This window comes from Oncorhynchus mykiss, chromosome 7 (genome assembly GCF_013265735.2).
Source record: "Oncorhynchus mykiss isolate Arlee chromosome 7, USDA_OmykA_1.1, whole genome shotgun sequence".
Lineage (NCBI taxonomy): Eukaryota > Metazoa > Chordata > Actinopteri > Salmoniformes > Salmonidae > Oncorhynchus > Oncorhynchus mykiss.
In genome coordinates, this window is record NC_048571.1 from 53,315,689 (window position 1) to 53,338,324 (window position 22,636).

Here is a 22,636-nt window from a genome sequence, read left to right on the forward strand (position 1 = left end):
CCGATTTGACACACTGAACTCCGTCTTAGAAGTAGTTGGTGAACCACGCGTGGCAGTCATTTGAGAAACCAGGGCTTTTGAGTCTGCCGATAAGAATGCGGTGATTGACAAAAGCCTTGGCCAGGTCGATGATGACGGCTGCACAGTACTGTCTTATCGATGGCGTTTATGATATCGTTTAGGACCTTGAACGTGGCTGAGGTGCACCCATGACCAGCTCGGAAACCAGATTGCATAGTGGAGAAGGTACGGTGGGTTTCGAAATGGTCGGTGATCTGTTTGTTAACTTGGCTTTTGAAGATTTTAGAAAGCCAGGGCAGGATGGATATAGGTGTATAACAGTTTGGGTCAAGTGTGTCACCCCCTTTGAAGAGGGGGATGACCGCGGCAGCTTTCCAATCTTTGGGAATCTCAGACAATATGAAAGAGAGGTTGAACAGTCTAGTATTAGGGGTTGCAACAATTTTGGCGGATCATTTTAGAATTAGAAGGTCCAGATTGTCTAGCCCAGCTGATTTGTAGGGATCCAGATTTTGCAGCTCTTTCAGGATATCAGCTGTCTGGATTTGGGTGAAGGGGGGGGGGGGGGGGGGGGGGCAAGTTGCTGCAGGGGGTGCAGAGCTGATGGCCGGGGTAGGGGTAGCCAGGTGGAAAGCATGTAAAAGCATATAAAACCAGTGTGCACACCACCAAGGTGAATTGGTTTAGTCTTGACTCTTAGTTGACAGTGTTGAGGGATGGATAATGTATTGATGCTCGAGTGCCAAATCAACACAAATTTGTTTCTATTTGTCTTTGTTACTTCGTTTTGATATTTATGAGTCTTATTTTTGTATATATTTTTATATTAAAATAGTTTTAAATGTTAGGATTATTTATTTGTGTTGTTCTAAATGTCTGAATAAAAATTGCTTTTTTTGTATTGGGGGGGGGGCTGAAGGTTGGGTTCGCCCAGGGAGCCATACCAGCTAGACCCGCCACTGCTGTCAGGGATATTTATTCTGTAGACAATCTACTTACCATGGCAACGGTGCTGTTTTGGAGACATCTCCACCAGTTTCGGGGAGGATACGCCCTAGATTTCTCCAACTGTGGAAAAAAGCTCAGCTATTCCTATGCAGGAAATGGAAGATACGATATCACTATCGTTTGATAGATTTCTTCCAATGAATTCCTGTCACTCAGAGTGGAAGTCTGTATATTTGTTCCCATGCCCTTATTTTGAATTATACAAGAACCATACCAACGTAGCCTTATGTTCATGCATGAGCAAATGATAAGAGGATTGTGCGCTCGGATACTGAAGTGGAAGCAGGAGTCCGTGCTCGAGTCCCTTGAGTTGATGTCCTTTGGACACGCCGCCACCGTATCATTGTCCAGTCAACACATGAACGAAGTACCATCAATAAAAAAAAATGTTTTGGAGTTTTTTGTTTCATTTTTAAAGCGTTTGAGGTTCTTCATGTAATGAAAAGCTCTATATAAAATACATATATTATTATTATTAATGACCATTGTAATATGTAAAATATATAACATAGAGCATATGGGGATTTTAACAAAGCTTGCCCAAATCCCTAACATTACCCTAACCATAACCAATATGCTAACCTTATTCCCATTCCTACCCTTAAATGAAGACCAACCACGATATGGTTGTGTATTGACTTTGTGTCTGTGGTAACTACTGGAAACCAAGTTTTAGATGAAGTGCTACAGTGTTGCTGGAAAGTGAAAATATCTTCAAGCGACAGTTGAAGTTGTCCATGGACTGGTTGGTACTGATTAAACAGCCAGCTAGATAGTGCCAACAAGATCAGAGAGAACTTGTTAGATCGAGAGACCGACTTGTCTTCACATAAAATCAACTTTAAAAAGGACAGCCAGTATAATGTTTTATTCAAAGGCATGGACTAAGTGCTTGATATGCCTTATCTTTTTAACAAGTGGAAATGGTGAGTACGTTTCTAGTCATGGTAACGTTGCTGTACAGTAACCGTTTGCTAGCTAACGTTTATAAAAGTTATAGCTTAATGTTTTGGTTACAAATAGACACTTTGCTAATTTGAGCTGGCCAACGTAACTCTCATTGTGTGTGGAGTTGACATATTCTACTATATCATGTTCTCACAGCCGAGTGTCCCAAACCTCAAGTAGAGGGAAATGTTGTTCTAACGACTGATGCGCTATTAATGAACGATTTTCCGGAGGGAGGGGAAGCCACTTTTGAGTGTGCCAACGGCTACTTGAAAGAGCAAGGATCTGAAAGAATCACCTGCACAAGTGGAAAGTGGAGCACGCTCAAATTAACCTGCAAAAGTATGCGGCAAAATAGTAGCAATTTTCTCAGTTTTTCTGTAAAGTGCGATTTTTATTGCATGTTTGATTTATTTACTGTTTGATTGTTTGTTGCTGGCGTTAACTTGGCTCGATGATTATTCATTTCAGAGAAGGACTGTGGTGCCCCCAGGAAGATGCCACATTTGACATATGAGTTTAAGGAAGGCACACTTTTTGGTGCATCAGCAAGAGCAATCTGTGATAAAGGGTGAGTATGCTTCATCATGTATCTAATGTATCATCAGAGTATGTTAGAATGATTTTGTCAAAAGATTCAATGCCAGACAACCACCCCACCAACCACCTCCAATAATGTATATATAAACTAGATGGCTGATAAGGGGTGCTGTGTTGAAGCCATCCTGCCTCCATCTTGGCACTCCCCCACCGCTGTAAGACATATTTTGGAAGCTATAGAAATTAATTTATTAAAGAAGAACTGAAACATTTTAGTATGTTAAGGCAATTTTGATAACCAAATGTGATAAAGAAGCATGTTCCTACCCGTAAAACTGCTGAAAAACTGTTTTAAAATCACAATTGGCCTCATGGTGAAATCCCTGAGCAGTTTCCTTTCTCTCCAGTGACTAAGTTAGGAAGGGTGCCTGTATTTTTGTTGTGACTGTGTGTATTGATACACAATTCAAAGTTTTACTAATCGACCAATAGGAGCCCTTCTTTGTGGTCTTTGTTGTTGGATCTGTGCTTGAAATTCACTGCTCGACTGAGGGACCTTACAGATATTTGAATGTGTGGGGTAGTCATTTAAAAATCATGTTAAACACTGTTATTGCACACAGACTGAGTCCATGCAACTTATGTAACTTGTTAAGCACATTTTTAGTCCTGAACTTATTTAGGCTTGCCATAAGAAAAGGGTTGCATGCTTATTGTCTCAAGACATTTCAGCTTTTAATTAATTTACAAACATTTCTATATTATATTGTGTGTAGATCAGTGACACAAAATCTCAATGTAATCCATCTTAAATTCCGGCTGTAGCACAACAAAAAATGGAAAAGGTCAAGGGGTGTGAATACTTTCTGAAGGCACTGTACTGTAGAATTGCATTCATTCCTATGGAGGACTGCTCCTACTGGGGAGTGCAAATATGGCTGACCGTAGGCTTCAAAACCTCTCAATAGCCAATAGATGGCATAAGCAATCCAGGGTTTATATACATCTTTGACCACCTCTCACATGCTCTCTCCCCCTCTTCTAGTTATCAACTTATGGGCCCAAGTTACAGGCAGTGTTATGCCATAGGTTGGAGTGGAAGACCAAGATGTAAAGGTAAATCTCCCATATTTGCCATTGACACACTTGGACATCTATGCATGACTCCCTGTCAAAGCATGACTCCCTGTCAAAGCATGACTCCCTGTCAAAGCATGACTCCTTAATAAAGGTTAAATAAAATAGAAAATAAGGCATTGAACTTGTTTGAATAAAGACCACAAATATAATGCAACCATGTATGTGTCTTCCTCAGTGGTAACTTGTGATAAACCTCCTGAGATAATGCATGGCACGATCATAGAGAAGCCTGGCGAAGAGTTACCAGAGTATGGTGGTGTCATACAGTACTCCTGTAATGAAGGTTACACCCTCATTGGAAACAAATCAATTGAGTGCATTGAAGATGGTGAATACAACTCATTACCTCCTGAATGTAAAGGTATGGATTCCATTTATGTTTGATCAATTATCTGCCAACTTTTATGGGTTATATGCTTTACAGAGGATACATTATATATTATTGTTGTAGATCCGCCATCACCCTACATCTAGACACTGCAGGCATGTGTCGGACTATCATAAGGAACATTGTCATTGATCTTCCTTCTGTAAATCCCTGTCAGTGTCATATGTAACAGTGGTGTACACTTGAAGGTGCAATACTGAATAATCATTGTACATTTCTATTTCATAGATGTCAATGACATTCTTTTGAAACCAACAACTATATCAACATCATCAATAACAACAACATCGACTGTTCTACCCACAATAAGAGGTAGAGGAAATCCAAGTAAATCTATCCCAGTGTAATCAAGGGCTTGATAATTCATTGAATTTGGTATTTGCAGTTTCAGGGAGTAACAGTGGTGTACACTAATTAAACAGGAAAGCACTGCATGAAGGTGCAATACTGAATAATCATTGTACATTTCTATTTCATAGATGTCAATGACATTCTTTTGAAACCAACAACTATATCAACATCATCAATAACAACAACATCGACTGTTCCACCCACAATACAAGGTAGAGGAAATCCAAGTAAATCTATCCCAGTGTAATCAAGGGCTTGATAATTCATTGAATTTGGTATTTGCAGTTTCAGGGAGTAACAGTGGTGTACACTAATTAAAAATGAAAGCACTGCATGAAGGTGCAATACTGATTAATCATTGTACATTTCTATTTCATAGATGTCAATGACATTCTTTTGAAACCAACAACTATATCAACATCATCAATAACAACAACATCGACTGTTCCACCCACAATACGAGGTAGATGAAATCCAAGTAAATCTATCCCAGTATAATCAAGGGCTTGTTTATTAATTTAATTTGAAATTTGCAGTTTCAGGGAGGAATAATGGCATTGGGGAACATGACACCAATGCAGCTACTGGTGAGTTAAGTTGATTCAATTGATTATTATTTTGTAGTATATTTTTCTAGCTCATATTTGAACAAATAATACTGAATCTCTATTTCAGAGATTGCAGCAGTTGTGGGAAGTGGGATCGGCACTGTCATAAGTAAGAATTCCATCATTTGAAACAATCACAAGTGAGAGGGGGGATATTTGTTTCTAATACACTTTTTGAAGAAGTAGCTGTTGAGTTCAAAGATATGTTCTAACTAAACTGGATACTTTGTTTTATACTGTACTGGGGAAACATTCCCTTCTGTAGCCCATCAGGAATTTCCTCCACATTACTTGATTTGTTACACTAGTAAGCCTAGTTAAACTGCCTACTTTCACATTTTACCATGTTTATCAGATTTGTGTTACACTTTCTCTTCACCATTTGAAGACCATACAGTGGACTCATGATTGATACCTTGTCTTTTGCAGTTACACTTATTGTTCTGATCACACGGTATTGGAAGAGGAAAGGGTGAGAACCTACATTTAATAATTTATCTTTTTCGAAAATAGTCCATGATTAAGCACGATTTCACCTACAACTAAATCAAAGATTATATTTTCCTCTTACTAACTATACTGTATGTGCATTAACCACAGCTTCTGGCAACTGACTTACACCGTCATTAAATCAAAAAATTATTTGGATAAACTAGCTATACGGTTGGCCAATTAATTGACCAAAACAATATTTGTTAACAAAACTTTATTTACATAACCCATCAACTAACATTCAGTCTGGCCATGGGCATTTATACTGTATTTATTTATTCCCTACAGTATCTGTGATTTGCATGATCAAACTTTTTGCTGGTTACTTTTCCCTGTTTTGGCCAAAAAATTACATTTTTCCTGCAGTGTGTTGAAAAATCAAAATAGTAAGGAAACCCTTTGCAAAGGCACTCTCGGACAGATATTGGCTTTGAAAAAGAGAATAGAGTATGTTGTTCTAAAGGGAGGTGGGGTAGTAGGCTAGGCTATACACAGTGCTGAGCTGACCAGCTTTCTAACTGCCTACCACACTGGAACACACAAACTACCCAACTAAAACACTGCTAAAATACTGAGATTGGCATGCAGAATATATTTCTTTACTGCACTATTATATGTAAACATGGTAATCCTGACAAACTGTCATTGTTTGAAAATGATACATAGCTCGTACCAGTTTGGAGAAGACCGAAGTCGAACAGAGGAATTATTACAATTTCAAAATAACTAAGTTGAATGCCTACCCAAGGTACCTACAGTTCATACATATCATTATATTAAAACCATTATTCAAAAATATGTTCACCATCTTTTAACCAAAGTCTCACTCATATGACTATACGGTTTGTGTTAGTCTTTGAGCTTGAGTAATCTAAATAGTGACACTATTGTTAAAACTGCTCCACTGAGTCAATGCTTTGTCTAAAATGTCTCATTTCTTTCCAGGGCTAGGACTGCACCTATCTGCTAGTCTGCATCTGTAGCCTTGAAAAGTAGTGCCAGCGGATTGTTCCTCTTTTATTAAGTTGTTTTTGAAAGTCAGTTCAGCGGAAATGTTTTAACCCAATGTTCTATTTATATACAAAACTGAAATATACGTAATTGTCTTTTCAACTGCCATATTTGACTACAGGTTGCTAGCTTGCTCTGTTGTGTGGGCAGAAGCCCCTGTAATGAGATTAGTGCACTAAAAAAAATGTATGATTGAGGAAATCCCCAGGCTGATAATCACTGACCATTTGTAAATGTGTGCTTACTGATCGTGGCTCACAGGAAAATAACAGTAAGAGACAGTTTCCTGGACCCAGGTTAAGCCTACAGCACTGTATTCCTTTTCAAGTAGGCTTAATCTGGGTCCAGGAAACCAGCTCTTCATGTTATTTTCCTGCAGTCCCAAATGTCACAAAATAACGTCAATCTTATTTACTTAGAGGTTTTGTACTTATATTTGATAGTGTGTATTGTGTGATTTAAGAGATCAAATAATTGTCATGATAACTGCCTTTTCTCATTCTTTGAGACACGTGTAAATATGTGTAACGAATGTCGTCTAGAGAAAGAGAGGAGGACCGAACCGCAGCGTGGTAAATGTTCATAATTTTAATTAAAGAAAGCACTGAACACTGAATCAATACAAAAATAACAGAACGAACGAAACGAAACAGTCCTGTCTGTTGACATACACACGTAACACAAAGTCAGAAAATAAACACCCACAAAACACAGGTGGAAAAAGGCTACCTAAGTATGATTCTAGGCCGAACACAGAAACCGAACACAGAAACCAAACATAGAAAAACAAACAGACTGCCCACCCCAACTCACGCCCTGACCATATAAACAAAGACAAAACAAAGGAACTAAGGTCAGAACATGACGGCTCCTGGCTGAATGGCGGCTCCTGGCTGGCTGGCGGGAGACTCTGGCGGCCCAGGACAGACGGGAGACTCTGGCGGCCCAGGACAGACGGGAGACTCTGGCGGCCCAGGACAGACGGGAGACTCTGGCGGCCCACGACAGACGGGAGACTCCGGCGGCCCAGGACAGACGGGAGACTATGGCGGCACTGGACAGGCGGGAGCACCTGTAGGGAGGAGACGGAGAGACAGCCTGGTGCGGGGGGCTGCCACCAGAGGGCTGGTGCGTGGAGGTGGCACCGGATAGATCGGACCGTGCAGGCGCACTGGAGCTCTTGAGCACCGAGCCTGCCCAACCTTACCTGGTTGAATGCTCCCCGTAGCCAGGGCTGTGCTGGCGAACCGGGGACACCATGCGTAAGGCTGGTGCCATGTACGCCAGCCCGAGGAGACGCACTGCAGACCAGATGCGTAGAGCCGGCTTCATGGCACCTGGCTCGATGCCCACTCTTGCCCGGCCGATACGAGGAGCTTTGATGTACCGCACCAGGCTATGCACATGCACCGGGGACACCGTGCGCGCCACCGCATAACACGGTGCCTGCCCGGTCCCTCTCTGTCTCCAGTAAGCACGGGGAGTTGGCGCAGGTCTCCTACCTGCCTTAGCCACACTCCCCGTGTTCCGCCCCCCCCCCCAATACATTTTAGGGGCTGCCTCTCGGGCTTCCTTGCCAGCCGTGTTCCCTCATGTCGCTGGATCCTCTCTCCGGCTGCCTCTACCTGTTCCCATGGGAGGCGATCCCTTCCAGCCAGGATCTCCTCCCATGTGTAGCAACCCTTGCCTTCCAAAACGTCCTCCCATGTCCAGGAGTCCTGACATCACTGCTGCTGCTGCTGCTGCCCGTTACCACGCTGCTTGGTCCTTTTGTGGTGGGTGTTTCTATAATGGATGTCATCGGGAGAAAGAGAGGAGGACCAAAGCGCAGCGTGGGAAGTGTTCATAATGTTAATTAAAGAAAGCACTGAACACTGAATCAATACAAAAATAACAGAATGAACGAAACGAAACAGTCCTGTCTGGTGACATACACACGTAACACAAATACAGAAAATAAACACCCACAAAACACAGGTGGAAAAAGGCTATCTAAGTATGATTCTCAGAGACAACTAACAACACCTGCCTCTGATTGAGAACCATACTAGGCCGAACACAGAAACCAAACATAGAAAAACAAACAGACTTCCCACCCCAACTCACGCCCTGACCATATAAACAATGACAAAACAAAGGAACTAAGGTCAGAACGTGACAATATGAAAGTATGTACATTGTCTAATAATCATGGTTGGGTAGGTAAATGTGATCTGCTACAGTTACTATACTATATCCCAGAAATGTTCCTTTGCACAAAAAGCTTATTTCTCTCCAATGTTGTGCATAAATTAGGTTACATCTAGGGTTGCCAACTTTTTTACTACCAAATAAGGGACAAAAGGTGGCGTGCCAGTGCACAGTGCCACGGCGGTATGGGTATGGTGTCGTGTGAATGAATATACACTGTATATTCATATTCTTATTCAATTGGAAAGGCAAAACATTTCTATATTCCATTTAGCCTATAGATTTACTAAAACTGTATCATTATGTAAACTTATATGAATAAACCTCAAAATACATTTTCAAAGATATCACAATTTGGACCTTTACAGCAACAACAAAAAAACTTTTCAAATGCAAAAGAGGAAAGAGGGGCATGAGTCACTCACCAAAAACGATTGTGCTATTTTCGCAAATGCTTTTGTTAAATCATCCCCCGTTTGGCGAAGTTGGCTGTCTTTGTTAGGAAGAAATAGTCTTCACACAGTTCACAACGAGCCAGGCGGCCCAAACTGCTGCATATACCCTGACTCTGTTGCACAGAACGCAAGAGAAGTGACACAATTTCCCTAGTTAAAAGAAATGTTAGCAGGCAATATTAACTAAATATGCAGGTTTAAAAAGATATACTTGTGTATTGATTTTAAGAAAGGCGTTGATGTTTATGGTTAGGTACACATTGGTGCAACAACAGTGCTTTTTCTGAAATGCGCTTGTTAAATCACCCGTTTGGTGAAGCAAGCTATGATTCAAAGCTAAATTAACAGGCACCGCATTGATTATATGCAACGCAAAACAAGCTAGATAAACTAGTAATATCATCAACCATGTGTAGTTAACTAGTGATTATGTTAAGATTGATTATTTTTAATGCTAGCTAGCACCTTACCTTGGCTCCTTGCCGCACTCGCATAACAAGTAGTCAGACTGCCACTCCTCGTGGAGTGCAATGTAATCGGCCATGATCGGTGTCCAAAAATGCAGATTACGATTGTTATGAAAACTTCAAATCGGCCCTAATTAATCGTCCATTCCAATTAATCGGTCGACCTCTAGTCTGCGCATGCTCTGAGGATGCGGCTCGGGATGCCGTCTGGGCCGGCAGCCTTGCGAGGGTTAACACATTTAAATGTTTTACTCACTTTGGCCAAGGAAAAGGAGAGCCCACAGGCTTTGGTACCGGGCCATGTCAGTGGCACTGTATTGTCCTCAAAGTGAGCAAAGAAGTTGTTTAATTTGTCTGGGAGCAATAGATCGGTGTCCGCAACGGGGCTGGTTTTCTTTTTGTAATCCGTGATTGACTGTAGACACTGCCACATACGTTTGAGCCGTTGAATTGCGACTCTACTTTGTCTCTATACTGATTGCTTGATTGCCTTGCGGAGGGAATAGCTGCACTGTTTGTATTTGGTCGTGTTTCCGGTCGCCTTGCCATGATTAAGAGCGGTGGTTTGCGCTTTCAGTTTCGCGCAAATGCTGCCATCAATCCACGGTTTCTGGTTAGGGAAGGTTTTAATGTTCACAGAGTGAACGACATCTCCGATGCACTTGCTAACTAACTCGCTCACCGAGTCAGCGTATACGACAATGTTATTGTCTGAGGGGGGGGGGGGGGGTTGGGGGTATACACGGCTGTGACTATAATCGAAGAGAATTCCCTGGAAGCATTTGATTGTAAGGAATTCTAGGTTGGGTGAACAAAAGGACTTGAGTTCCTGTATGTTGTTGTGATTACACCATGAGTCGTTAGTCATAAGGCATACACCCTTCTTCTTACCATAGAGATATTTGTTTCTGTCGGCTCGACGCGTGAAGAATCCGGGTGGCTGTACTGACTCTGACAACATATCCCGAGTGAGCCATGTTTCCGTGAAACAGAGCATCTCTGATGTCTCTCTGGAAGGCAACTCATGCCCTAATTTTGTCCACCTTGTTATCTAGAGATTGTACATTGGCGAGTTATATTCTAGGAAGCGGTGGATGGTGTGCTCGCCTTCTGAGTCTGACCAGTAGGCCGCTCTGTCTGCCTCTCCTGCGGCGACAGCGGTGTTTTGGGTCGGCCTCTGGGATAAGATCGCATGTCCAGGGTGGAGGTCCGAACAAAGGATCCGCTTCGGGAAAGACGTATTCCTGGTCATAATGATGGTAAGTTGACATCGCTTTCATATCCAATAGTTCTTCCCGGCTGTATGTAATAACACTTGAGATTTTCTGGCTAACAATTTAAGGAATAATACATTATAAAACAAATAACTGCATAGTTTTCTAAGGACCTGAAGCGAGGCGACCATCTCTGTCGGCGCCATCTTGTTATGCGTCTTTTCCGATTAAATGTTTGACTCCGCGTCCCTGTTTCTCAACTCCAGCGTCGGTCCTTACAAGTTTGTGATCTAGGCAGGCTACTGCTTGGGAAGGTCAGCCACTCAGAAGTACGAGATGGGGAGGGGTGTGGGGGAGGTTGACCTCAGGTCTCCCCACTGGAAGCCCGAGGTAGGGGGAGCGTGAGAATCTATCAAATAGTGCACCTTTAACTTCGTACAGTACTAATGCAATTAGTCAAATCAGTCACACTACGAAATGCTACCAAATAAACCACAATTCATTCATAATACTGTAAATATATAGTTTCACTGACATATTGTTGCATTTTTTTTCTGGTTTGTGCGAAATCGTTAAGAATAATATAAAACCAGTGTGCACACCACCAAGGTGAATTGGTTTAGTCTTGACTCTTAGTTGACAGTGTTGAGGGATGGGTAATGTATTGATGCTCGAGTGCCAAATCAACACAAATTTGTTTCTATTTGTCTTTGTTACTTCTTTTTGTATGTATTTTTATATTTATATAGTTTTAAATTTTAGGATGATTCATTTTTGTTGTTCCAAATGTCTGAATAAAAATTACAGTCAGTGCAGAATGGTGCTTTTTTTGTATGGGGGGGGGGGGGGGGGGGGGGGGGTTGAAGGTTGGGTTCGCCCAGGGAGCCATACCAGCTAGAACCGCCACTGCTGTCAGGGATATTTCTTCTGTAGACAATCTACTTACCATGGCAACGGTGCTGTTTTGGAGATCTCCACCAGTTCCAGTTTAGGGGAGGATACGCCCTAGATTTCTCCAACTGTGGAAAAAAGCTCAGTTATTCCTATGCAGGAAATGGAAGATACGATATCATTATCGTTTGATAGAAGTCTGTATACTTGTTCCCATGCCCTTACTTTGAATTATACAAGAACCATACCAATGTAGTCTTATGTTCATGCATGAGCAAATGATAAGGAGGATTGTGCGCTCGGATACTGAAGTGGAAGCAGGAGTCCGTGCTCGAGTCCCGTGAGTTGATGTCCTCTGGACACGCCGCCACCGTATAAGATCATTGTCCAGCCAACACATGAACGAACTACCATCAATAAATGAGTTTTTTGTTTCATTTTTAAAGCGTTTGAGGTTCTTCATGTAATGAAAAGCTCTATATAAAATACATATATTATTATTATTATTATTAATGACCATTGTAATATGTTAAATATATAACTTAGAGCATATGGGGATTTTAACAAAGCCTGCCCAAATCCCTGACCTCTATCCTGTGCAGTTTCAAGCGCATAAAGCGCAATAAGACACGTTGACAGATCAAGTGCATAATTTATCTTCAGTTGAGCCAACCGAAACTCAAACTTGTCCACAGGTCACAAGGCAGGGGAGGATGGAAACTATTCAGTGATGTGGTCAGTTAACTCATAGCTTTCTCCACTTCAGTCAAAATTACATGAACTCCATTTCCCCTTCTATGTATTCTCAACTAGGCCCTCTTCAGAAACATATCATAATAATTATTTAATCAGGATTAATTATAATACTGTATTATTAGGTTATTATGGAGTAGCTCTGGGTTACTCTGCGCGTGGTGTTACGGGCGTCACAATTTAACACTGCCAAAAGTCAGCCACCATATCTTCTTAAAATGTGATTTATAACATTACCCTAACCTTAACCAATATGCTAACCTTAAATGAAGACCAAAAAGCAAATTTTTGTCTTAATTGTTTTTTTTACGATATGGTTGTGTATTGACTTTGTAGCTGTGGTAACTACGTGAAACCCCGTTTTAGGTGAAACGCTACAGGGTTGCTATGGTTGCTGGAAAGTGAAAATATCTTCAAGCGACAGTTGAAGTCGTCCATGGGACTGGTTGGTACTGAGTAAACAGCCAGCTAGGTAGTGCCAACAAGATCAGAGAGAACTTGTTAGATCGAGAGACCGACTTGTCTTCACATAAAATCAACTTTAAAAAGGACAGCCAGTATAATGTTTTATTCAAATGCATGGACTAAGTGCTTGATATGCCTTATCTTTTTAACAAGTGGAAATGGTGAGTACGTTTCTAGTCATGGTAACTTTGCTGTACAGTAACCGTTTGCTAGCTAACGTTTATAAAAGTTATAGCTTAATGTTTTGGTTACAAATAGACACTTTGCTAATTTGAGCTGGCCAACGTAACTCTCATTGTGTGTGGAGTTGACCTATTCTACTATATCATGTTCTCACAGCCGAGTGTCCCAAACCTCAAGTAGAGGGAAATGTTGTTCTAACGACTGATGCGCTATTAATGAACGATTTTCCGGAGGGAGGGGAAGCCACTTTTGAGTGTGCCAACGGCTACTTGAAAGAGCAAGGATCTGAAAGAATCACCTGCACGAGTGGAAAGTGGAGCACGCTCAAATTAACCTGCAAAAGTATGCGGCAAAATAGTAGCAATTTTCTCAGTTTTTCTGTAAAGTGCGATTTTTATTGCATGTTTGATTTATTTACTGTTTGATTGTTTGTTGCTGGCGTTAACTTGGCTCGATGATTATTCATTTCAGAGAAGGACTGTGGTGCCCCCAGGAAGATGCCACATTTGACATATGAGTTTAAGGAAGGCACACTTTTTGGTGCATCAGCAAGAGCAATCTGTGATAAAGGGTGAGTATGCTTCATCATGTATCTAATGTATCATCAGAGTATGTTAGAATGATTTTGTCAAAAGATTCAATGCCAGACAACCACCCCACCCAACCACCTCCAATAATGAATGTATAAACTAGATGGCTGATAAGGGGTGCTGTGTTAAAGCCACCGTGCCTCCATCTTGGCACTCCCCCACCGCTGTAAGACATATTTTGGAAGCTATAGAAATTAATTTATTAAAGATGAACTGAAACATTTTAGTATGTTAAGGCAATTTTGATAACCAAATGTGATAAAGAAGCATGTTCCTACCCTTAAAACTGCTGAAAAACTGTTTTAAAATCACAATTGATGTATTGATACACAATTCAAAGTTTTACTAAGCGACCAATAGGAGTTCTTCTTTGTGGTCTTTGTTGTTGAATCTGTGCTTGAAATTCACTGCTCGACTGAGGGACCTAACAGATAATTGAATGTGTGGGGTAGTCATTTAAAAATCATGTTAAACACTGTTAATGCACACAGAGTGAGTCCATGTAACTTATGTGACTTGTTAAGCACATTTTTAGTCCTGAACTTATTTAGGCTTGCCATAAAGGGTTGCATGCTTATTGTCTCAAGACATTTCAGCTTTTAATTAATTTACAAACATTTCTAAAAACATAATTCCAACTTGACATTATGGGGTATTGTGTGTAGATCAGTGACACAAAATCTAAATGTAATACATTTTAAATTCAGGCTGTAGCACAACAAAAATTGGAAAAAATCAAGGGGTGTGAATACTTTCTGAAGGCACTGTACTGTAGAATTGCATTCATTCCTATGGAGGACTGCTCCTACTGGGGAGTGCAAATATGGCCGACCGTAGGCTTCAAAACCTCTCAATAGCCAATAGATGGCATAAGCAATCCAGGGTTTATATACATAATTGACCACCTCTCACATGCTCTCTCCTCCTCTTCTAGTTATCAACTTATGGGCCCAAGTTACAGGCAGTGTTATGCCACAGGTTGGAGTGGAAGACCAAGATGTAAAGGTAAATCTCCCATATTTGCCATTGACACACTTGGACATCTATGCATGACTCCCTGTCAAAGCATGACTCCTTGTCAAAATAAAGGTTAAATAAAATGAAAATAAGGCATTGAACTTGTTTGAATAAAGACCACAGATATAATGCAACCATGTATGTGTCTTCCTCAGTGGTAACTTGTGATAAACCTCCTGAGATAATGAATGGCACGATCATAGAGAAGCCTGGTGAAGAGTTACCAGAGTATGGTTGTGTCATACAGTACTCCTGTAATGAAGGTTACACCCTCATTGGAAACAAATCAATTGAGTGCATTGAAGATGGTGAATACAACTCATTACCTCCTGAATGTAAAGGTATGGATTCCATTTATGTTTGATCAATTATCTGCCAACTGTTATGGGTTATATGCTTTACAGAGGATACATTATATATTATTGTTGTAGATCCGCCATCACCCTACATCTAGACACTGCAGGCATGTGTCGGACTATGATAAGGAACATTGTCATTGATCTTCCTTCTGTAAATCCCTGTCAGTGTCATATGTAACAGTGGTGTACACTTGAAGGTGCAGTACTGAATAATCATTGTACATTTCTATTTCATAGATGTCAATGACATTCTTTTGAAACCAACAACTATATCAACATCATCAATAACAACAACATTGACTGTTCTACCCACAATAAGAGGTAGAGGAAATCCAAGTAAATCTATCCCAGTGTAATCAAGGGCTTGATAATTCATTGAATTTGGTATTTGCAGTTTCAGGGAGTAACAGTGGTGTACACTAATTAAACAGGAAAGCACTGCATGAAGGTGCAATACTGAATAATCATTGTACATTTCTATTTCATAGATGTCAATGACATTCTTTTGAAACCAACAACTATATCAACATCATCAATAACAACAACATCGACTGTTCCACCCACAATACAAGGTAGAGGAAATCCAAGTATATCTATCCCAGTGTAATCAAGGGCTTGATAATTCATTGAATTTGGTATTTGCAGTTTCAGGGAGTAACAGTGGTGTACACTAATTAAAAATGAAAGCACTGCATGAAGGTGCAATACTGATTAATCATTGTACATTTCTATTTCATAGATGTCAATGACATTCTTTTGAAACCAACAACTATATCAACATCATCAATAACAACAACATCGACTGTTCCACCCACAATACGAGGTAGAGGAAATCCAAGTAAATCTATCCTAGTGTAATCAAGGGCTTGATAATTCATTGAATTTGGTATTTGCAGTTTCAGGGAGTAACAGTGGTGTACACTAATTAAAAATGAAAGCACTGCATGAAGGTGCAATACTGATTAATCATTGTACATTTCTATTTCATAGATGTCAATGACATTCTTTTGAAACCAACAACTATATCAACATCATCAATAACAACAACATCGACTGTTCCACCCACAATACGAGGTAGAGGAAATCCAAGTAAATCTATCCTAGTGTAATCAAGGGCTTGATTATTCATTTAATTTGAAATTTGCAGTTTCAGGGAGGAATAATGGCGTTGGGGAACATGACACCAATGCAGGTACTGGTGAGTTAAGTTGATTCAATTGATTATTATTTTGTAGTATATTTTTCTAGCTCATATTTGAACAAATAATACTGAATCTCTATTTCAGAGATTGCAGCAGTTGTGGGAAGTGGGATCGGCACTGTCATAAGTAAGAATTCCATCATTTGAAACAATCACAAGTGAGAGGGGGGATATTTGTTTCTAATACACTTTTTGAAGAAGTAGCTGTTGAGTTCAAAGATATGTTCTAACTAAACTGGATACTTTGTTTTATACTGTACTGGGGAAACATTCCCTTCTGTAGCCCATCAGGAATTTCCTCCACATTACTTGATTTGTTACACTAGTAAGCCTAGTTAAACTGCCTACTTTCACATTTTACCATGTTTATCAGATTTGTGTTACACTTTCTCTTCACCATTTGAAGATCATACAGTGGACTCATGATTGATAACTTGTCTTTAGCAGTTACACTTATTGTTCTGATCACACGGTATTGGAAGAGGAAAGGGTGAGAACCTACATTTAATAATTTATCTTTTTCGAAAATAGTCCATGATTAAGCACGATTTCACCTACAACTAAATCAAAGATTATATTTTCCTCTTACTAACTATACTGTATGTGCATTAACCACAGCTTCTGGCTTTAAATCAAACAATTATTTGGATAAACTAGCTATACGGTTGGCCAATTAATTGACCTAAACAATATTTGTTAACAAAACTTTATTTACATAACCCATCAACTAACATTCAGTCTGGCCATGGGCATTTATACTGTATTTATTTATTCCCTACAGTATCTGTGATTTGCATGATCAAACTTTTTGCTGGTTACTTTTCCCTGTTTTGGCCAAAAAATTACATTTTTCCTGCAGTGTGTTGAAAAATCAAGGTAGTAAGGAAATCCTTTGCAAAGGCACTCTCGGACAGATATTGGCTTTGAAAAAGAGAATAGAGTATGTTGTTCTAAAGGGAGGTGGGGTAGTAGGCTAGGCTATACACAGTGCTGAGCTGACCAGCTTTCTAACTGCCTACCACACTGGAACACACAAACTACCCAACTAAAACACTGCTAAAATACTGAGATTGGCATGCGGAATATATTTCTTTACTGCACTATTATATGTAAACATGGTAATCCTGACAAACTGTCATTGTTTGAAAATGATACATAGCTCGTACCAGTTTGGAGAAGACCGAAGTCGAACAGAGGAATTATTACAATTTCAAAATAACTAAGTTGAATGCCTACCCAAGGTACCTACAGTTCATACATATCATTATATTAAAACCATTATTCAAAAATATGTTCACCATCTTTTAACCAAAATCTCACTCATATGACTATACGGTTTGTGTTAGTCTTTTGAGCTTGAGTAATCTAAATAGTGACACTATTGTTAAAACTGCTCCGCTGAGTTAATGCTTTGTCTAAAATGTCTCATTTCTTTCCAGGGCTAGGACTGCACCTATCTGCTAGTCTGCATCTGTAGCCTTGAAAAGTAGTGCCAGCGGATTGTTCCTCTGACCATTCCCTGGTTGGACAAAGCCATTTAATTTACAGTGCCTTTATGTATGTGGCAATACTGAATGGAAGTTATAATTGCACTTTTTATTAAGTTGTTTTTGAAAGTCAGTTCAGCGGAAATGTTTTAACCCAATGTTTGAAAACCGGTATTTAAATATTTTTTTTCTCCATTTATATACAAAACTGAAATATACCTAATTGTCTTTTCAACTGCCATATTTGACTACAGGTTGCTAGCTTGCTCTGTTGTGTGGGCAGAAGCCCCTGTAATGAGATTAGTGCACTAAACAAAATGTATGACTGAGGAAATCCCCAGGCTGATAATCACTGACCATTTCTAAATGTGTGCTTACTGATCGTGGCTCACAGGAAAATAACAGTAAGAGACAGTTTCCTGGACCCAGGTTAAGCCTACAGCACTGTATTCCTTTTCAAGTAGGCTTAATCTGGGTCCAGGAAACCAGCTCTTCATGTTATTTTCCTGCAGCCCCAAATGTCACAAAATAATGTCAATCTTATTTACTTAGAGGTTTTGTACTTTTGATTTTCTAGTTTGTATTGTGTGATTTAAGAGATCAAATTATTTTTATGATAACTGCCTTTGCTCCTTCTTTGAGACACATTTGTGTAAATATGAAAGTATGTACATTGTCTAATAATCATGGTTGGGTAGGTTCATTTGTAAATGTAATCTGTTACAGTTACTATACTATATGCCAGAAATGTTCCATATCCACAAAAAGCTTATTTCTCTCAAATGTTGTGCATAAATTAGTTTACATCTAGGGTTGCCAACTTTTTCACTACCAAATAAGGGACAAAAGGTGGCGTGCCAGTCAGTGCACAGTGCCACGGCGGTATGGGTATGGTGTCGTGTGAATACAGTGATACAGTGTATATTCATATTCTTATTCAATTGGAAAGGCAAAACATTTTTATATTCCATTTAGCCTATAGCTTTACTAAAACTCCATCATTATGTAAACTTATATGAATAAATCTCTAAATAAATTATCAAAGAAATCACAATTTGGATCTTTACAGCAACAACAAAAAAACGTTTCAAATGCAAAAGAGGAAAGAGGGGCATGAGTCACTCACCAAGTCTACATATTTTTTGCTGCTCGTGACTGATTCAAGCCGTCCTTTCTCCTCTTGCATAGCTAGAGAGAAGGCATTACATGACAAGTCACAGTTCCCAGATATTTGAAGTTCATTTTTGATCAGCTCTGTGCTACATCGGTTTCTTGAGTCTGACCATTTAATGGTCATCAGACAGAAAATCCTCTCTACAAAGACATTTGAGTCTGGCACACTGAGGACAAATGAGACAATCCTGAACATGTTGATCAAGTTGGCTTTCCCTAAGTTTTTGAAAACTGCCACCTACTTCGCACTGGTGGATTTTGTGGTATCCTGTCTGGTATTCTGTATTTCCTCCAGGCTAGCACAAAACTCTTCATAGAGTTGGTCCATACTGACTGTATTACATGTTCTGGTGAGAAATCAAACCACTTGTCAATGTATGTAATGACAGTGTCATAGAACTTCAAAGTCCTGTTGCTGCTTGGACCTTTGTGCTGACAATTGTTTGTCCATCAGCTGCTTGGTCTACTCAGAAAAAAACTGTCCTGTTTCAGCTGAAGCATCTTACATTTTGAACTTTTGGACTTACTCGTAAACATCTATGATGCAGAGCGCTGTTTCCTCCAGATTTTTTTACGAGTTGGTCAAAAACACACCCACTTTGTGGAAAAAGCACAGATAAATCTCAGCATCTTCTGTTTTTTCTTTATACTCGAAAATACTATTCAGTGCCACAGGACAGGTCTCCCTAAGGGACCTGAAGTATGATGTAAGAGCTGGCCAGCTTTGCTGGAGACGATCAACAGCTGGATGAAGAGCCATCGTGTGCAAACATGTCGCAGAATTTCACGCCACTCGGTGTCAAAAAAGACAAAAAAATTCATGCAGTTCCTCTCTTCGGGAAGCGGATACTGATAAGTGGCTGTAAAACAATTGTCTCAATATCCACTGACCGCAGGCGTGCTTGCAGGCATTATGAGCTATGTGAGCTGGGCAATTAGCTTTCAGAATGTGATTGTTGGCTCTGCTCAATAACTGGTAAACGGAGGTGTTTTCCAATTATATCAGTTTCCGCAGTAGACGTCACGAAGAATGCGCCGATATTGCTAGCACCTTTAGCTAGCGTGACCTTGTGCATTTCTGTGGAAGCATGCTGAGTTAGGTCATTCTCCCCTTCGTGGCCAATTGATATTTCCCGACACATAAAGTACAGAAAGCTTTGGTCGAGTCAACACTGACGGGCTTAACCCACATATTTTTTACCTCACATTGTTTGTTGTAGCTGCACAGTCTTGTTTGCATGTTTATCTATACTTCCTTGATATGCCAAACCGACCGAACAATAACAGAAATTACTTTGCATGAATTGGCGCGTTTACACTATACTGTTATTGGATGAATATACGGGACAAGGGAGGTCCCGTATGGGACAAACCTATTTAGCCCAATATAAGGGACATCCCGGCTAATACGGGACAGTTGGCAACCCTATTTACATTCCTGTTAGTGAGCATTTCTCCTTAGCCAGATAATCCAGCCACGCGACAGGTGTGGCATATCAAGAAGCTGATTTAAACAGCATGATCATTACACAGGTGCACCTTGTGCTGGGATAATAAAAGGCCACTAAAATGTGCAGTTTTGTCACAGATGTCTCAAGTTTTGAGGGAGCTTGCAATTGGCATGCTGACTGCAGGAATGCCCAACAGAGCTGTTTCCAAATAATTGAATGTTTAAAAAATCATTCTGATTGGCTGGGCCTGGCTCCCTAGTGGGTGGACCTGATTTCTAAGTGTGTGGACCTATGCCCTCCCAGGACCACCCATGGCTGCGCCCCTGCCCAGTCATGTGAAAAATCCATAGATTAGGGCCTAATGAATTGATTTAAATAGACTGATTTCCTTCTATGAAATGTAACTCAGTAAAGTCTTTGAAAGTGTTGCATGTTTTTGTTCAGTATAGTTACCTGTCCTAAATTGTAATCAGTAACTTAACTTTTGAATTACCCAAACTCAGTAACGTAAATCTGATTACTTTCTCTTTAAGAAGCATAGGTTGGCATGAATCTTGTTCTGGAAGCAGCTCTGCTGAGTGGTCACTATCTCCTATTACAGCCTTTAAACTCTTTAACTGTTTTAATGTCACCATTGGCCTTATGGTGAAATCCCAGAGTGGCAATTGAGTAAGGAAGGATGCCTATATCTTTGTAGTGACTGGGTGTATTGATACACCAAAGTGTAGTTAATAACTTCACTATGCTCATAGGGATATTCAATCATAGCCACGGGAAGTAGGGGTGCTGAAGGTCCCTGATAAATTAATACAAATATATATAATATTATATTCCCCCCAACAAAATGTGTGAACTAGTCCTTTATTGCTCATGTTTTAGCAGAGAAACAAGGGCAGTGAATACTTTCCGAGAGCACTGTAGGTCACTGTCATTGCCAAATGTCGAAACTCAATAGATACATTCACAACTATGCTTACTGGGAATAACAAGGCCATTATCTCAACGTGCTAAAAAAGCTCTTTGACCTGTGCTTACACTGCACCGTTGTGCGTCCATCCACAGTCTCAAAGCCTTGAACTGTTGCTTTTAGGATCAGAGGTCCCAGGATGAGGCTGCTGGTGTCCCTTTCTGTAGCTCAAAATGTGGACTCTTCCCCCTCACCTTGATGAAGACTGGTCATACAGTATGTGCAGGCTTTCTTGACAGCATTTATAAGGCTAGACGCAAGAGGAGATCTAAGGGTACAGATAAACCTGCAACACAACAATAAGGCAACAAGTGACACTGACAACTATGGCCATGGGTCTTTACTGATAGGCCACCACAGATATATTTTTTCATGACGAAAGATAATTTCATAATATAAAAATAAAATGTTTTGTCACATGCGGCGAATACAACAGGTTTACCATGAAATGCTTACTTACAAGCCCTTAACCAACAATGCAATTTTTTTAGAGTACGTAAGTAAATATTTGCTAAAAAAAACAAATAATAATAATAAGGCTATATACAGGGGGTGCTGGTTAGTTGAGGTAATTGAGATAATATGTACATGTAGGTAGGAGTAAAGTGAATATGCATAGATAATAACAGCGAGTAGCAGTAGTGTAAAAAAAGGGGTCATTGCAAATAGTCCAGGTAGCCATTTGATTAACTGTTTAGCAGTCTTATGGCTTGGGGGTAGAAACTGTTAAGGAGCCTTTTGGACCTAGAATGCTACCACACTGTAAGTGCCCAGAGAGAACAGTCTATGACTTGGGTGGCTGGAGTCTGACAACTTTTAGGGCCTTCCTCTGACACCGCCTGGTTTAGAAGTCCTGGATGGCAGAAAGCTTGGTCCCAGTGATGTACTGGGCCGTAAGCACTACCAATGTTTGGTGATGAATCTGTAGCGAGGGCCAGCCAACGAGAGCATACAGTTCACAGTAGTGGGTAGTATATGGGGCTTTGGTGACAAAACGGATGGCACTGTGATAGACTACATCCAGTTTGCTGAGTAGAGTGTTGGAGGCTATTTTGTAAATGACATCGCCAAAGTCAAGGATCGGTAGGATAGTCAGTTTTACGAGGGTATGTTTGGCAGCATGAGTTAAGGAGGCTTTGTTGCGAAATAGGAAGCCGGTTCTAGATTTCATTTTGGATTGGAGATGCTTAATGTGAGTCTGGAAGGAGAGTTTACAGTCTAACCAGACACTTAGAATATGTTGACAACTACAAAGACCTAAGTCAG

At 40.2% G+C, this 22,636-nt stretch overlaps 1 protein-coding gene and 1 long non-coding RNA gene across 25 annotated transcripts in view; both read left to right on the plus strand.

The window, feature by feature from the left end:
- The window catches only part of LOC110527987 (complement factor H), a 29,044-nt gene extending 10,218 nt beyond the window's left edge, over positions 1-18,826 (plus strand). For 4 of the 24 annotated variants that reach the window (XM_036983515.1, XM_036983496.1, XM_036983507.1 and 1 more), the window contains 12 exons: positions 4,274-4,357; positions 4,525-4,608; positions 4,776-4,859; positions 15,329-15,412; positions 15,580-15,663; positions 15,831-15,914; positions 16,082-16,165; positions 16,239-16,289; positions 16,378-16,419; positions 16,737-16,782; positions 17,452-17,533; positions 17,732-18,826. In XM_036983515.1, the coding sequence (XP_036839410.1) occupies positions 4,274-4,357; positions 4,525-4,608; positions 4,776-4,859; positions 15,329-15,412; positions 15,580-15,663; positions 15,831-15,914; positions 16,082-16,165; positions 16,239-16,289; positions 16,378-16,419; positions 16,737-16,782; positions 17,452-17,515 (791 nt within the window). In that variant the 3' untranslated portion in view covers positions 17,516-17,533; positions 17,732-18,826. Of the gene's footprint in view, positions 1-1,680; positions 1,956-2,133; positions 2,320-2,448; positions 2,549-3,562; positions 3,634-3,832; positions 4,019-4,273; positions 4,358-4,524; positions 4,609-4,775; positions 4,860-12,865; positions 13,104-13,281; positions 13,468-13,596; positions 13,697-14,649; positions 14,721-14,887; positions 15,074-15,328; positions 15,413-15,579; positions 15,664-15,830; positions 15,915-16,081; positions 16,166-16,238; positions 16,290-16,377; positions 16,420-16,736; positions 16,783-17,451; positions 17,534-17,731 lie in introns of those variants that run through there. The other 20 variants (XM_036983517.1, XM_036983518.1, XM_036983521.1 and 17 more) reach the window with 20 other exon arrangements.
- Positions 5,483-7,123, plus strand: LOC118965298. Its single transcript, XR_005052606.1, has 2 exons — positions 5,483-6,244; positions 6,442-7,123. It is a non-coding gene; the product is annotated as an uncharacterized LOC118965298 (long non-coding RNA).
- Positions 18,827-22,636: the final 3,810 nt, after the last annotated feature.